The sequence below is a fragment of the Lissotriton helveticus genome, chromosome 4_1 (genome assembly GCF_964261635.1).
Source record: "Lissotriton helveticus chromosome 4_1, aLisHel1.1, whole genome shotgun sequence".
Classification (NCBI taxonomy): Eukaryota; Metazoa; Chordata; class Amphibia; order Caudata; family Salamandridae; genus Lissotriton; species Lissotriton helveticus.
In genome coordinates, this window is record NC_136063.1 from 1,136,247,136 (window position 1) to 1,136,262,937 (window position 15,802).

The 15,802-nt window shown below is 44.0% G+C and overlaps 1 protein-coding gene across 1 annotated transcript in view; it reads right to left on the reverse strand.

Moving 5' to 3' along the window:
- The window catches only part of LOC144828118 (neurexin-4-like), a 251,799-nt gene that overhangs the window by 60,627 nt on the left and 175,370 nt on the right, over positions 1–15,802 (reverse strand). The window contains exon 7 of the mRNA XM_078686238.1: positions 10,908–11,057. Within this exon, the coding sequence (XP_078542364.1) occupies positions 10,908–11,057 (150 nt within the window). The remainder of the gene's footprint in view (positions 1–10,907; positions 11,058–15,802) is intronic.

Here is a 15,802-nt window from a genome sequence, read left to right on the forward strand (position 1 = left end):
TCCCTAAACTGACCAACAATAGGTGAATTCTGCACAGTAATTTAGGTGGAATTGGGAGGCTGCAACAATACCATATGTTTGTCAATATATGGATGCTTGCATCAAAAAATACCCCCAGGGGTTAACCTTTCTAATGAGAGGACTGTATTATCTAACCTGATTATAGTATGGTTCTCTTTTATTAATCATAATGTATGATCTGAGATCAGTAATCAGACAATTGGTTTGTTCTTTATTGGAGCTTTATCAGTTTCCCATAATCCATGATTGAATACGCTATAATATATGATCGATCCTATCCTTATCAATGGACAGAACCCTTGTCAGAGAGACATCCATCCAGGTATCATACACATGATTATGGACTGATACTGCAGCATTTCAAAGTAGTTCAACACAGATGAAATACTGGGAGAGAGAAGCAGGATTGCTGTGAGACTGCGCATGTTAGGGGTTGCTAGAAGATCACCTCTCCCCAATTCCACCTTCACCCAACAGTCTGAGGGAAAGTAGTCTTATCCCGGCTACGACCAGCACCGTCATCACTCCCTGCAAACACTGTGCCAATATGCTGAGCGGGAGGGCGTCAATGACTGCCAGGGTCTAACATGGAAGGCCAGCAACCCCACTTCCTGTGCCCATCATGTTGAGAATGGCGTTTAGCCTGTCAAGTCCCTCAGTTTCTTCTATAGCCTGACCCTCACTCTCCCAGCCAATGATTGTTGTTCCAGAAAAAGCTGTAATTGGATTTTTGGCGGCATTCTAAAGTGCTTTTAATAGAAAGGCTGCATTAGAGATGGGACCATGTTTTTTAAGATCTTGTGTGTCAAAGTCAGATTTTTATTAGCAGTGATGTGATCCACGATTTTGTATATTCAGCAGGCAAACCTACAGTTTTGAAGGAATCATTTACAAAATATATCAGGAAATTGGTGTGTGAAAATAAAGAAGAAAAAATACTTATACGCGGCACAAGACTGCCATCTAGAGGCAAAAATAGAATTAACAACGGATGAAAGTATTTCATCTGATGTTCTTGGCAAGACAAGGATTGTAAAAGCAATGAATCCGGCTTTCTTGTAGTAAAACATTGGCAGGACACAGAATATGGTGCCGTAGTGGTAATGATAACAAAAACACAAAAATTGCCTACAATAAATGATGTTACTCGCTCCTTCAGATATGCCAAGTAACATCATTTATTGTGTAAACTAGCATTTGCTAGTTTTGCTATTGGTCGCCTCTTGGTGAATTTGTTTTTAATTGTTTGGATATTGATGTATTTGTTAGAATGTAAATGCACAAATATACAGTGTTTGTATCAAATATTGCATTTAGGATGTATGTTGTCTAAATTTCACTATTATTTGGGTTGCAAATATGTGTTTGTAAATGTTGTTGTATATAAGTGTATATATTGTTGAATATATAATTGTTCCTTTTCATACACAAAATATGATAAAGAAGATATAAAAAGAATCAAATAATTCAAAGGGTATAAATAAAAGTACCCGGACAAACTAAAAAGGCATTTTGTTTGATCCTTAAGTTGATTTTCTGAAAGTAAGAATGGTGTAGGCAATTTTTGTGTTTTTTTGATATTTATAAGGTCCAGCCTACTCCATGTCCCAGGACCTAACTCCTTAGCTTTGCGTAGTGGTAATGATGGCAGTGATAACGGAGCTGCAGTAATGATGATGATTGTAAGGTTGTTGGTTATGGTGGTGGTGATTACTGGTGATGGCAATGATGGTGGAAGTGGTGTCGGTAGCAGTATTAGTGGTGGTAATGGCTCACACTTGAGCCCTGCCTAAACATTTAAAAACAATGGCAGCAAAAATAAAATAACAACTGATTGCTCTCCGCATAAAATGTGTGCAAAAGAATTGATTTAATGTCTTAATGTATTTTTCAGATGTGACATAGTTTGAAAGCATTTTCTCAGGAGCAGAATGATACATCTAACAGCCAATGGCGTAATGTGAGAGAGTTATGTTCGCGAGGCTAAAGGAAACTCTATGAAGATTTTAAAGAGTTTGTAACAATATAACGTGCAGGCAAATACTCTGTAAGACTGTGAGATCGTTGTCCTGAGATAAATCCTAAAATAATTATTTGCCCCAAAATAAACACAAGTAACAATGGACCTCATTTAAAGATTGCTAGGCGGTGGAGATCATAACCTCTGCCACTTTGGCGGATTACCGGCCACCATATTAAAAAAATTCTACCTGACTGGTAGGGATCTATATGCCTTCAGCATTTCAGCCACACATTGGCTACTATGATGGCATGAAGTATGCTGAGCAGCTGCCATGTTTTAAGTGGCCTATTAGAAATTGAGTGTCTGGTTGGCCGAGGTATGTACCCTGTCCAAACATGAACCACAATCCTAGTCAGGGTAAGTCAGATGCACACCATAAATTAACCTGTCGTCATCCTCTGGTAGTTTGGCACAGAGCAGCCAAGCTGAACTTGGGGGTGAATGTGTAAAGGATTTGTGCAACACTTAAAACCGTGCAAGAGTGAACACACCACACAAAAACAAGCATTAAAAATGCAATAGGTCTTGCCTTTAATTAAGTTAAAGCCATTTGCTTTGCTAATGGTCTCTGTTTTGCTTCCTTACTGCCTTCCTATTATGTAATGCAATTTCCTTCTGTTTTTACAGTGTGTATGTAAAGCGCTCTGATACCTACGGGTCAAGCTAGCGCTATATAAAACTTTTAAAATAAAAATAAAATAAATGCTGTAAGACTGAGCTTCCTAGTGCTTTAAGCGCAAAAAAAAATAAGTTAAAGCCATTTGCTTTGCTAATGGTATTGTATAGCAAAGCAAATGGCTTTAACTTAATGAAAGGCGAGACCTCTTGCATTTTAATGCTTGTTTTACTAGCAACAGAGACTGATGCAAAGAGGTAACTATTGATGGTAAACTTGCATTTGGTGTTCACTGATGTAATCTTGTCTGATGTGATCACTACAACAGCACTAATAATATTCATTGAACATAAGGAGCGCTTATTACAGAAGAGGCTTGAAACCTCTGCCCTTTTACTAAGTAAATTCTACACACTTTTAGTAAAATTTAAAAAAAATGCCATAAGGCATACTTGACCTACACTAAGGGAGGGCTAATGACTTGACAGACATACCTTGGTGCAAATCTAAAATACCATCTTATGTGAAAGTGTAGTAACATATTTTTTAAATATTAATGTGAGCGTATGGGCTGTGGCCAGCTGGGTTTCCTTGGGAAAATAAAGAGAGGAAATGTTCTGCACAAGAAAATATTGACTCTCATACATTCCCTTGAGGTGAGTCTCAACTGTATGCTGAATCAGACGCACAGGGCGGCCTGTTAAACGTGCTCAGCCTGTGGCAAAGGGCGAGGTCTAGGTATCAAAGCCAAGATCTACCACACGTGGGACGATGGTTCAGTGGGCAAGTGCCACTGTAAACAGACTAGCGGCCCAGCACCGCGGTGACGTGACAGCGCGTGCAGCAGGATGTGTGTGCTGGGAAAGGAGTTACATGCGTTTCAACTGTGTACTTCATACAACAATACCAACCCTGTAATTTTAGGGGAACAAATAGATAGCTCCAGATAAAGGTTGAAAAATAAACACAAAACATATATAATCATCACAAAATGCGTAACTCAACTTATTGAAGGTTTTTTTTTGGTTTTTAGGTCATCTCACCACAGTCCTTCATCACATCACAGCAAAACTATGTAATTTGCGAATGTGCAGAATGTCTTTGGTACAAAATGTCTGCCTTGAAATAACGTCCCACGTAGAAGCGGTACGAGGCATGGCTTAGAATATTGCAGCTCGGGGGAGAGAAACGAAGTCAAGTGTTTAACATATTTATATCTGTACAGATCTGAAACCATACGGTGCCCACACCTTATTTTTTTGTGCGTGCTTATCCCCATGGAATTTGGAATAAGGATTAGTCTGCATTGGAGGAAGAGGATGATAGGACAAATAAATCATGCCGATAAGTCACGCTTATCTGTCTGTCCTCCATATGGTCCTCCTAAATGAAATATGTATGACTTCCGAGTCTCTTGTGCTTTTCATTACTGAGGAATTAATGAGCTTCATCTAAAAATAAAATGTTGAAGGGTTGACCCAAATAGGTATGGAGGCAGCAGGCTCGACTGGAAGCAAAACTTCTGGAAGGCCTTATATACAATGCAGCAATATTCACGGGTAATGCCTTTGGACAATGTCTACTTCCTCATGCCCCCCACAACACAGTGCACGAGTGCCCTGCCTGCCTACCTGCAGCCTGACATTCAGCATCATGGCCAGGTCGAAGAAGATCAGCAGGGTCCTGGAGAGCCCCTTGGAGAAGACCACGTACGAGCAGACGGCGGCAGACTGCGAAAATCCGACGGCCAGCTCCGACAGGGCTTCCATGCACGGCCGCGCCACCGCCGCCTCAGTGCCGGGTGCACCGCTGACGGGCAGCAGCTAGGAGGCAGTGGTGCTCCCGGACATGGCATCGCAGAGGCTACACACACGCTGCTGCCACCTATGGTGCCTCCGTGCCGCTAGCGCAACAGCTGATCCCTCCCTCCGTGGAAACGGTGCCCGGCTCCTCTTCCTCCAGGAGGATCTCGTCAGCTGCTTCCGCCATCGGAGGAGGAATGGGAGGGCCCAGCTGGAGGCAGGCCGTTGGCGTGGCACAAAGGGAGCCTGGCTACCGCTGCATGTACCATGGTGCACAAATAATGCCTTTAATGGAATATGTGTGATTTGTGGAGAAATGAAACAGACCTGTGCCAGATACCCAGAAACAAGTGCTCACTTAGACTTTTCTGTTTCTGTCGTCCCACTTGGACGGGCTCGGCCGGACTTCCTGCTGGTGTAAAAGGTTTACTATCTTCTTTATGGGGCCATCGGTCTGGACCCATAAAGAAGATAAGAAATCTTTTACGCCAGCAGTAAGTCAGGGAATTCCATCCAAGTGGGACGGACTACAAATAGGAAAGTGTACGTTAGAGGACGCTCTTTTCCAATGGCTGACCACCGTTTACCCTAAACGGTGATGCCAACCAATGGAAAAGAGGGGCGGGGCTTAAAGCCCGCTAGTGAAACTCACCTAAGATCATAAAATCTCGCCAGCAAGACTGCGCATGTGCGCAACCTATGCTAGCCGAGACCTAATAATCCACATCAGGTTAGCCATATAAAGCTTAATTTAATGCACAAAATAGACCAAAATAAAAAAAGTCCAATAAGTAGAATCGCAGTTACGAATTTTGAAAGAACATATACCATTATACTGTTTGAAAGCTTAAAGGGCCAACAGGAGCTATCTGGTCACAGATGACTGGCTCAAATCCAAAAGTTCAGGTTGACCGCAATGGAATGTGGGTCATATACATAGACCAACCATGTCCCACTGAAAAAGTACCTTGTAGCGACATCGACGGAGCCCGATGTGTGGACAGAGGAGGCGATGCATCATCGTCGATCCGTCTGGATGTAGGCGGTACGTTGGTTTCAAGCCGCCCAAATCAACACGTGTCACTGTCAGCTTCTTCCGATTTAGGTGATGCGTCATCATTGAGCCGAGGAGCTGGTGATGCATCGATGCTGAAGGAGATGCATTGGTTCCGACTGGCGCAACAACAGCAATGTGTGGATTTTGTCAGTTGCAGTGCAGAAAATCCACTTCCAAGGGTCCAAAACTGGAAAGGCACCACTTGACATGGCAAGACTCAGAGTTACAGAGTCCAGGTGCTGTGACAAGGTTGTTGGAAGTCTTTGATGCCCTAGAGTCTTCAGAACAAGAAGCAAGCCAGCAGGCCCTTAGAGACTCTTTGGTGGTGGGCTGTAGAGATACAGGTCTACTCATTCTCACTCCCAGACAAGGAGGGTAGCAGCCAGCAGGTCAGAAACAACAGAGCAGAGCAGGAATCCAGCAAGGTCCAGCACAGTAACAGTCCTTTCAGCAGCACAGCAGTCCTTCTTCCTGGCAGAGAATCCTCAGGTCTAAAAGAGTACTGTGTTGGTGAGGTCCAGTACTTATACCCAGTTGTGCCTTTGAAGTGGGGGAGACTTCAAAGAGAGGCCTTTGAAGTGCACAGAGTTCCTGCCATTCCTACCATGGCTCAAGACTAACTTCCGGGAGGTATGCAGTCCTTTGTGTGGGGACAGGCACAGACTATTCAGACCCCTTCCTCCCATCCTGCCCAGGAATGCGCATCAGGATGTGGTAGCCCATCTGTCACACCTAAGCTCCCATTGTGTGCGGGTGTCTAAAGAGAATGCCCAAAGCCCAACTGTCACCCATTACAGATGTGTATTCAGACACAGGCAGAAGGCACAAAATAGTTGAAGTAAGAAAATGCCATCTTTCGAAATGAGGCATTTTCGGACTTACAAAATAAAATCCATTTTACCATAAGCTGTGATTTTAAATTGTGAGACCAGAGCCACCAAACTTGGAAAGCCTAACTTTTCCCAATTGGAAATTATACTTACAAGTGTAATAAGGTAATCCCAATGATAACATATGGGAGAGAAAGGCCTTTTTAAAAAAGGCGATCGTCATAGCCCGGCCTGTTACCGGCCCATATCGCTTTTGGATTCCCTCGGTAAAACCGCTGCACGAATTTTGTTAGAACGTCTCCAGGTCTGGGCCTCTGATAATAGCATACTATCAGACTTACAATATGGCTTTCGAGAAGGCCTGGGCATGGTCGATCAAGCTTTGAATCTTGCCCTCTTAATAGGGAAGTACGTCTCAGCTAAGGGAGGAGGCCTGCAAATGGTCTATGTAGACCTGACAGCTGCCTTCGACTGTGTCAGTCATTCAAAAATGTGGGCGATAATTTTAGATATGGGGGTAGATCCTCCACTGGTAAACTTCTTAAGAGAGCGCTACTCAGACGCATCTGCTAGGGTAAGATATGGGGTAGAGGGAGAGCTGACCGAGCCATTTAGGATAGGGAGGGGGGTCAGACAGGGGTGTGTTCTGGACCCCTTCCTAGTCACACTGTACACAAATGGGCTGGAGTCTGAGTTGATAAAAGCAAGCCAAGACCTACCAGCAATACGGCATCGACCTATACCGGTACTCCTATATGCCGCGACGACGTTATCTTGGCAAGAACCCCGGTACAGCTCCAACGCTCATTAACCAGCTATTGCAACTTTATGAGCTCCTTGAATCTTAAAATTAATATAAAAAATACATTTACCATGCATATCGGCTCGAGAATAATAAAAACAAAATCTAAAGACATATTTGTCAACAACTCTAGCTTAGAGTCTACAACTTCTTACCCTTATTTAGGGATTTTAATAGACAACAAGCTAAATTGGGTAAAGGTTATTCAAGCTAGGAAGCTAGCCTTTTTAAGGACTACGAAAGCACTGGTGGCATTTGCTCAAAAGTTAGGCAAGAGATTGCCCGAAGAAATGTTAAAGATCTATAACTCCAAATGCACCAGCGTTGCCACCTACGGTTCAGGTCTATGGGGGTACCTAAACACTGAAGTTCTACAGAGAGTAGAGAACTCCTTCCTCCGATATCTTCTGTCAGTCCCCCAAAGTACAATGACATACGGCTGCGACTTAGAATTAGGACTGGATCATATATCAGATATTTTAAAGATCCAGCCAATAATGCTGTGGCGGCGTATCTGGACCACTGAACAGTGTGAGTTAACCCGTTCCCTTATAGAGGAATGCATGCTACTTGATAACACGCAAAAGATTAGATGGTTAGCTTGTGTAAAGTCCTTTTTTTAACGATTTAGGCCTTCAGAGATATTTTACACACCCACATACTATCTCTGAAATACCCAGAAGAGAGCTAAAAAGGATCTCTCTCCTTCATCTGGGCGACCTTCGACTAATTCAAGAAATAGGAAAAAGTTCAGTGCACCATCTGCTGACCATCCAAACCACCTTTTCGATTCAGCCATATCTGAAGTATAGCCTAAGTCAATTTGAAAAATGTTTGCTTATTCGATTTAGACTAAATACTTATCATAGGCTGATTTCGTTTTCAAAGCAGAATGACTGGACTAAGAACTTACCACCATGTCCATGCGACTGTATTTCCTCGCAATCCTCAATCCATATTTCCTTGTTTTGCAAGTTCTATGAGGCTCCACGCAGACGATGGATTGTTCCGATACTGAGGCAAATGGGTCTCCGAACTTGCCGCCCAGCTTTCTTAGCACTACAGATGTTAGAAAATGAACTATATGCTAAATTCATTGTCTGTTTTTTTAAATTTTGTGTAAACCACCGTCCAAATCTTAATTAATTAATTACTGTTTTATCTTTTACTCAAATCATGTATTTTCTTTTTTTTTTTTAAAAGAGCTTTGTATTGTAAATATGTGAAATTTGTACTTTCATGGTTTTCCTCGAATAATGAAAATCGAATAAAGATTTGACTGACTGAAAAGCCTTGCAGCAGTGAAGAATGAATTTAAGCGTTTTTCACAACAAGGACATGTACAACTTAAAAGTACATGTCCAATGTTTTAAATACACTGCAGTTTGCCCTTGGGGCTGACCAGGGCCTCCCTTAGGGGTGACTCATATGTATTAAAATGGAAGATTTGGGCCTGGCAAGAGGGTTAGCTGGCCAGGTTGACATGGAAGTTTAAAACTGCACATACAAGCTCTCTTGTGGGAGGCCTGAGCCACCTGTAAAGGGCTACTCAAGTGGGTGGCACAATCAGTCTTGCAGGCCCACTAGTAGTATTTAATTTACAGGCCCTGGGTACATGTATTGCACTTTATTAGGGACTTCTAAGTAAATTATGTATGCCAATTGTGGATATGCCAAATTTACCTTGTTTTAAGTAGAGAGCACATGCACTTTAGCACTAGTTAGCAGTGGGAAAGTGCCCGAAGTCCTAAAGCAAGCAAAAATAAGTCGGAAAAACAGGAGGTCAGAAAGCAAAAAGTCAGGGGCAACAATGTTAAGGATACCACGTCTAACATGTGTCCTCGTCCCCCCCAGTTGAAAGGGAGGAAAGCTACCCAACCCCTTGGGAGTTCTCTTCACTAAGGCAGAAGAGCCTGGACAGACCATCGGCATGGTCTGTTCCACCCTAAAATCTATTTTTTAAACGAATATTGACCACCTAAACAGTTTGAGATTCTCACCCCTCATCTGCATTAACAATATGAGGGGCCTGTAGTCTGTCTGAACCTGGAAGTGAGTATCAAACAGGTATGGCCTTAGCTTCTTCAGTGCCCAGACCACAGTAAAGGTTTCCTTTTCTATTGCGCTCCACCACTGTTCCCTGGGAAGTAGCCTCCTACTGATGAAGGCTACAGGCTGATCCAGGCTCTCTTTATTTAACTGTGGGATCACAGCCCCTACACCATGCTCTGAGGCATCTATTTGATCAATGAATTCCTCGGAGAAGTGAGGGGCCTTGAGCATGGGGACATTGCACATGGTCTCCTTCAGGGTGTCAATGGTTTTTTTGGCATCACTGGGCTGGATCCAGGGCTGTTTGGGGGCTAAATTACCCCTAACACCAGAAACTTGGATACCTCTTCCTTAATGCTGACTCTCACCTTCTCAGACAATCTGGCGATTGTGTTCTTTACAGGTGTGCTGTACCCAGTATCAATATAATGGGTACACCGTGTAGTCAGTGCACAGGTTGAAACCAATATATCTCTTTTGGCGGCAATGCATCACCTGCTTCGAGGACATCATCAACAATGTGGCTTGACAGCAATACATATCCTACAATCGAAAAAGCCGCTGCTGATGAATCTCGATTTGTATGACTCGGAAGTGATGCATCGCCTACATCCAAAGTGATCAATGATGACACACTGCCTCCTCTGATCCACACATCAGGCCCCATTGACAGTGCAACAAGGTACGTTTTCAGCAGGACAAGGTTGGTCCCAGTGTCCGACCAGTACTCCATTGCAGTCAGCCTGAACTTTTGGATTTGACCCGGTCAAGCGCGACCAGATAGCCTCGGTTTGGGCTTTATGCTTTTAAGCACTATATTACAAGATATTCTTTAAAAATTCATAACTCTGTTTCTACTTATTGAATTTTTGTTGTTTTGGTATTGTTTTGTTCTTTAATAAAGCTTTAATTTTCAAACCAGGTGTGGTATCTTTTTGTGTGTTGTTTTCACTGGTTTACTGTATTAAGTGTTGCACAAATACTTTACACATTGCCTCTTAAGTTAAGTCTGACTGTTCTGTGCCAAGCTACCAGAGGGTGACCACAGGTTCATTTTGTGCGTGCATCTGAGTTACCCTGACTACGATTGTAGTCCCTACTTGGACAAGGTGCATATATCCGCCAACTAAAAACCCCATTTTTACCATGTCTCCCTTAAGATTATGTGGCAATGGCATGTACTCATGCCATGTGCAAAATGTGCAACATAGAAACACTGCACGTCAGCTGTGATGTTTACATCACTCACCAAGCACCCATAAAAACTTGAAGTAAATTGTGTTCACTTTGCATACTGTACTGTTCTTGTAATTTTGCCTTTAACCCCTCCCCTGCTGGTGACGAAACCACTCCGTCATCAGCTGCGGTCGCGCTGTGCTGATGACGGAGCGGTTCCGTCACGGCCCGCTCGGCACGCCTGCGCGGATTCCGCGCCTGCGCTGAGCGTTCCATTGAGCGGGCGGGGCCGTGACGGAACCGCTCCATCATGAGTACAGCGCAACCGCGGCTGGTGACGGAGCGGTTCCGTCACCAGCATGTGCCCGCCCCGCCCCCTTAGCACTGCGGCAGAATAGCCGCCGCAGTGAAGGGGTTAATATTAGATTCGGGATGAATGATGCTTATGGGTTAAGCTGAACCTAAAAATGACTGACACAATTTCTTAAGTCAGTTTCCTCCCCAGCTTTGCATGGGAATAATACTTACCAGTTGTTGGATCTGAAGTCATATCACAGTAAGCTTCAAATTCGGCAAACCCTTGACCATTGCCATCTGGATCTATAGAATAAAACCCAGAGTCTGTGTATCCGGCATCTTTGAGGGCAGCACAGGACTGCAGAATGGGCAGCTTCATGCCTGTAAATCAACACACAGTTAAACATATCTGTCAGGTGATAAACTTTTGAATATGGCTATCATTCGACTATGCATTTCTTTTGTGATTGCACAGCGGGGCCCTAATACAAGTGTGCAGAAAAATTCCAGCGCATGTTTGTTCTGGGGTCGAAATGATGAGTGGTGTGGACTTTATCAAACCCAGAAATGACTGGGTGCAACAAATCCCACAACCCCTTTAAACTCTGCTAGGTCAAACCTGCGAGAATTTAAGTTGTGAAAAAGGCTCAATAAATACTGGCCCATGCAAGCAAAGTGTAAGGTGGTAAGCAATAAAATCGGCATGTTAAACCTCATTTTGAGGGCAAAACGTTGTAAGTTGTGTTTATCACACAAAATAAATTCTGAACACTGGTGTGGGATTTCATCACATGCTATACATATCTCACTCTCTTCCTGTGCACACCTAATGAGGGCCTTAGTGTTCGTGCATCTTTAGTTGTTGTCACATTAAATGTATTTGCATTTATGTTCCATTCTTAATTTTCCCTGCAAGTTGACGTGTTTAGCTTCACAGTAAGCTTTGTCAAGGATAAAAAAGAATCCTTAATATGCAAATTGAAAGTATGGCGTTATCATGCATGCGGTTACCATGCATGTAATCAAACGTGTTGACTTTTACTATGCATTAAACTACATCTTGGATATTCATCCCACGTTTTCATGATTATTACTGTATATTTATTTATATACACGCAAATATGTGTATGTATATGTATGAATATATAGGACTCTGAGCACTTTACCACTGTTGACTAGTGCTAAAGTTCTTGTGCTTCTCCCCACTAAATATGAATACATTGGTGTATACCTGATTGGCATATTTATTGTTCTGGTAAGTTCCTTGTTTAGTGGGATAACATATACCCAGGACCTGTACTGCAAACGCTACTAGTGGGCTTGCAGCACTCATTGTGCCCATTACACATGTAGCTTTTCAAACATGTCTCAGGCCTCGCACCGCAGTAGTTGTGTGTGCAGTTTACTGTCACTTCAACTTGGCATTTAAAACTACTTGCCAAGCCTTGAACTCCCCTTTCATTACATATACTTCAGCCCTAAAGTAGGCCCTAAATAACCCTACCTTCATGATCATTGTTAGACCTGGCATCATTGGCGTGGGTTTACCCTGTATTTTTGCCTTTGCCTCCTGTGTTTTTGCTTCGTGTTGCACTTTGTTTCGCTAGTCTAGACGCTTTGGGCACTTTGCCACTGCTGTTCAGTGCCAAAGTGCAAGGGCTCCCTTGTAAATTATTGTTATGAATTGGTGATTCTATGATTGGCATATTTGATTTACTAGTCCGTCCCTATTACAGTGCACTGTGTGTGCCCCGGGCCTGTAAATCAAATGCTTCTAGTGGGCTGCAGCACTGATTGTGCCACCCACATAAGCGGCCTGTAAATGTAGCTCAGGCCTGCTATTGCAGAGCATGTGTGTAGTCTGGTACAGCCATGTTGACCTGGCAAGTGCACCCCCTTGCCAGGCCCTAACCTGCCCTTTTCTTACATGTTAGTCACCCCTAAGGTAGACCCAAGGACCCTGTGGGCACGGTGCAGTGTATGTGAAAGGTATGACATGCCCTGGTGTGTGTGGCATGTCCTGACAGTGAAATACTGCCAATTTAATTTTTCACTACTGTAAGGTTACCTGTTCCAATAGGACAGAATGGGGAGTTTGCTTATAACATATTATAAGCATAACTACCCCTGGGAACAAGGTAGGAAAATAAAGTTTAGTATACTTGAACTCTGAATGTTAAAATGCATCTTTTAGTAAGGGTGATTTTTACATTCTGTGTGTTTGTAAATACCACTTGAAGAAAGTAGGTATTTTCTTGCTTAGCCATCCAGTGTGCCTCGCCTCTGCTAGGATGTGTATTGACTGTCTGGCTTTGGAGTGACAGGGGCTGGGGGTGTGCAGTTGCTCCAGAGAGTCTGGATCACTTGAATGGGCCTGGTCTGACTTACACAATGCTGTCTCCACCTCCTGCCAGGAAGCTGCACCAGAGAGGACATAACTGGTTTTGACTGACCATAGGGCTTCTCTGCCACCGGAGAACAGAGGATGTTGCTGTATAAATATATGGGCCCAGACCCCAGAAGTTTAGATCACTTTTGGACTTCAAGAGGAACCTCTGCCAAGGAGAAGAGCTGGAGAAACTGGAGGAGGAGTACTGCCCCTTTGCTGTGTGCTGTCTGGGGTTGCCTGCAGTGGCTTTTTCCACCATGGAGAGGAACTGTGTGTGCATCCTGCTCGAGAAAGTATCTCCAAGGGCTTGAAGTGGAGGTTGCCCCCTGTTCAAGAGGTCTCAGGAACAGCAAATACCTCCATCCTCTGGGCACCATCTCTGGTTCCACTGGTTCCAGTCGCCACAGAAGAAAAGGGCAACTGACTCCGTCATCGATTCCATCACAGACCCAGTTTCCTGAAGGCACTGCAAAGAGCACCGCCTTGCAAAGCCTGCAAAGACGCTGTTTGTACCGCACCCTGTGGGCACTGCACTCTGCACCGCTTCCCTATACACTGCACAGACGTCACCGACTCCGTCGCTGCCCGACCCATCAACCGGCTCCTTCGCCTCACCGGACCTGCCAGCACCACATCTAGCACCACCTCACCCTGCAACTCAAGCCTTGGTCTCACCGACTCCGTCAACAAGCCGCTGCCTGCACCGAGCTGTGCGGACACAGGATGCTGCAACGCTTCTATCTCACATCGCAACCGTGACAGTTGCTACTGACAGGCTCGTACCATTGTGTTGGCTGCAGCAAGAAAGGTACTGTCTCTGAGTCTGTTGACGCTTTAGCAAATCCGTACCAACGCAGTTGACTGGAAATAGTTAGACTCTGTTGTGTTCAATATTGCGGTAGCCCCCAACGAAGCTACCTAGTCGGAGGAACTGTGTTTCCACGTTATTCCTGCAATTTAAAGGATTTTTGGACAGTAACTATTTTTACAACTATTGTATGTTGGCTTTTTTTTGTTTTTTTTATCTTGTTTTGTTTAGATAAAGATTACTTATTTCTCTAAACTGGTGTTGTGTCCATTTGTAGTGTTTTCACTGTATTACTGTATGTGTTCACAAGTGCTTTACACACTGCCTCTGAGATAAGCCTGTCTGCTTGTGCCAAGCTACCAAGGGGCTGAGAAGGGGTTATTTTAGAAGTGTATCCCCCTTATCCTGACTAGGAAGAAGGGTCCTTACTCGGACAAAGGTGCAAACCCTTGCCAACTAGAGACCCCCATTTCTAACAGTGATATGTAATTAAAAGGTAAGAACATATACTTTTATGTTTTTACATGTCCTGATAGTGACAAACCACCTAAATCCTTTGTCACTACTAATAGGCATTCACTCTAGACAGACACAAACACAGGAAGGTGAGGCTCATCTGCATTGTTCTGACACAACACTTATTATAGTTGTTATTTAGAATATGGTGATGCTCGAGTCTCAGGGACCAGCCATCTTAGTCTCCCCCAAAAATATTTGTGGACATCTTTGTGGACAATTTCAGAAAATTATAAACTGACATTTGTGGTCATCATGAGTGTATTTAGTACAATTGTATTGTATTTGACATTTCTAAAGCGCATGGCTACCCGGGGGCGTCCCAGCGCTGAGGAGGTACAAAGGGAAGAACGGAGGAGTGGGTCTATATAAACAGACAGATATTCAGTTGTTTACGGAATTTCAGATGGTCAGGTTGACTCCGCAGGTGTAGTGGGAGGGCGTTCCATAGCTTTGAGGCGTTAAGTGAGAAGAGCCTGCCTTCGCTTCTTGCCTTTTTTATCCTGGGTATTGTTGCAAGGTGGAGATCGTTAGAGCGAAGTGGCCTGTTGGTTCTGTAAGGGCTGATCATGTCCCTGTTGATTTGAGGTCCGTGGTTGTTCAAGGAATTTATGTGCTATGCAGAGGGCTTTGAAGTTTATTCTCTGAAGGACAGAGAGCCAATGCAGAGAGTGTAGGGCTGGTTTTGCTGAGCAACGGGCGGGGATATCAGTGAGCAGCCTTGCGGCCCAGTTCTGTATGATCTGTAGCTTGGAAATTACTTCTTTGGGGGCCCCTAAATAGAGGGCATTGCCATAGTCCAGTCTGGGCAGGATGAGGGCCTGGGTGACTAATCTTTTAGCGAGTGGGAGGAGAAGGGGAAGGATCTTACGAATAATTCTTAGCAGGCTTAACATGAGGATGCTGTCTTTCTTGCCTGGGTTTTGAAGGTGAGGTTCTTGTCTAACCAGATTCCTAAGCTTTTTATTTCTGTTTTGGGGGTGGGCAGTGGTCCCATTGAGAGCGTATTTAGGCCGGAGCTCGAGTGGTCGCCCAGTATCATGATTTCCGTCTTCTCCCCGTTACGTTTCAGATGGGAGAGACTCATCCATTTTACTACTTTCTCCAGACACGGTAGCAGGCTTTTAGCTTGATGGCAGGGGTGGCTAAGGGCTACGACCAATTGCGTGTCGTCAGCATATGTCACCAGGTAAATTCCGAATGGGGACACTATTTCTTCCAGGGGGGCCATATAAACATTAAAAAGGGTGGGGCTAAGCTAGGAGCCCTGTGGAACTCCACACCCTAATGGCAAGGTTTGTGAGGTATGATTGGAAAGATCTACCCTCAAGAAAGGACTGTAGCCATTTTAGTGCTGTTCCCAACACTCCTGCTCTATTGAGACGGTGTACCAGGAGAAGGTGGTTGACCGTG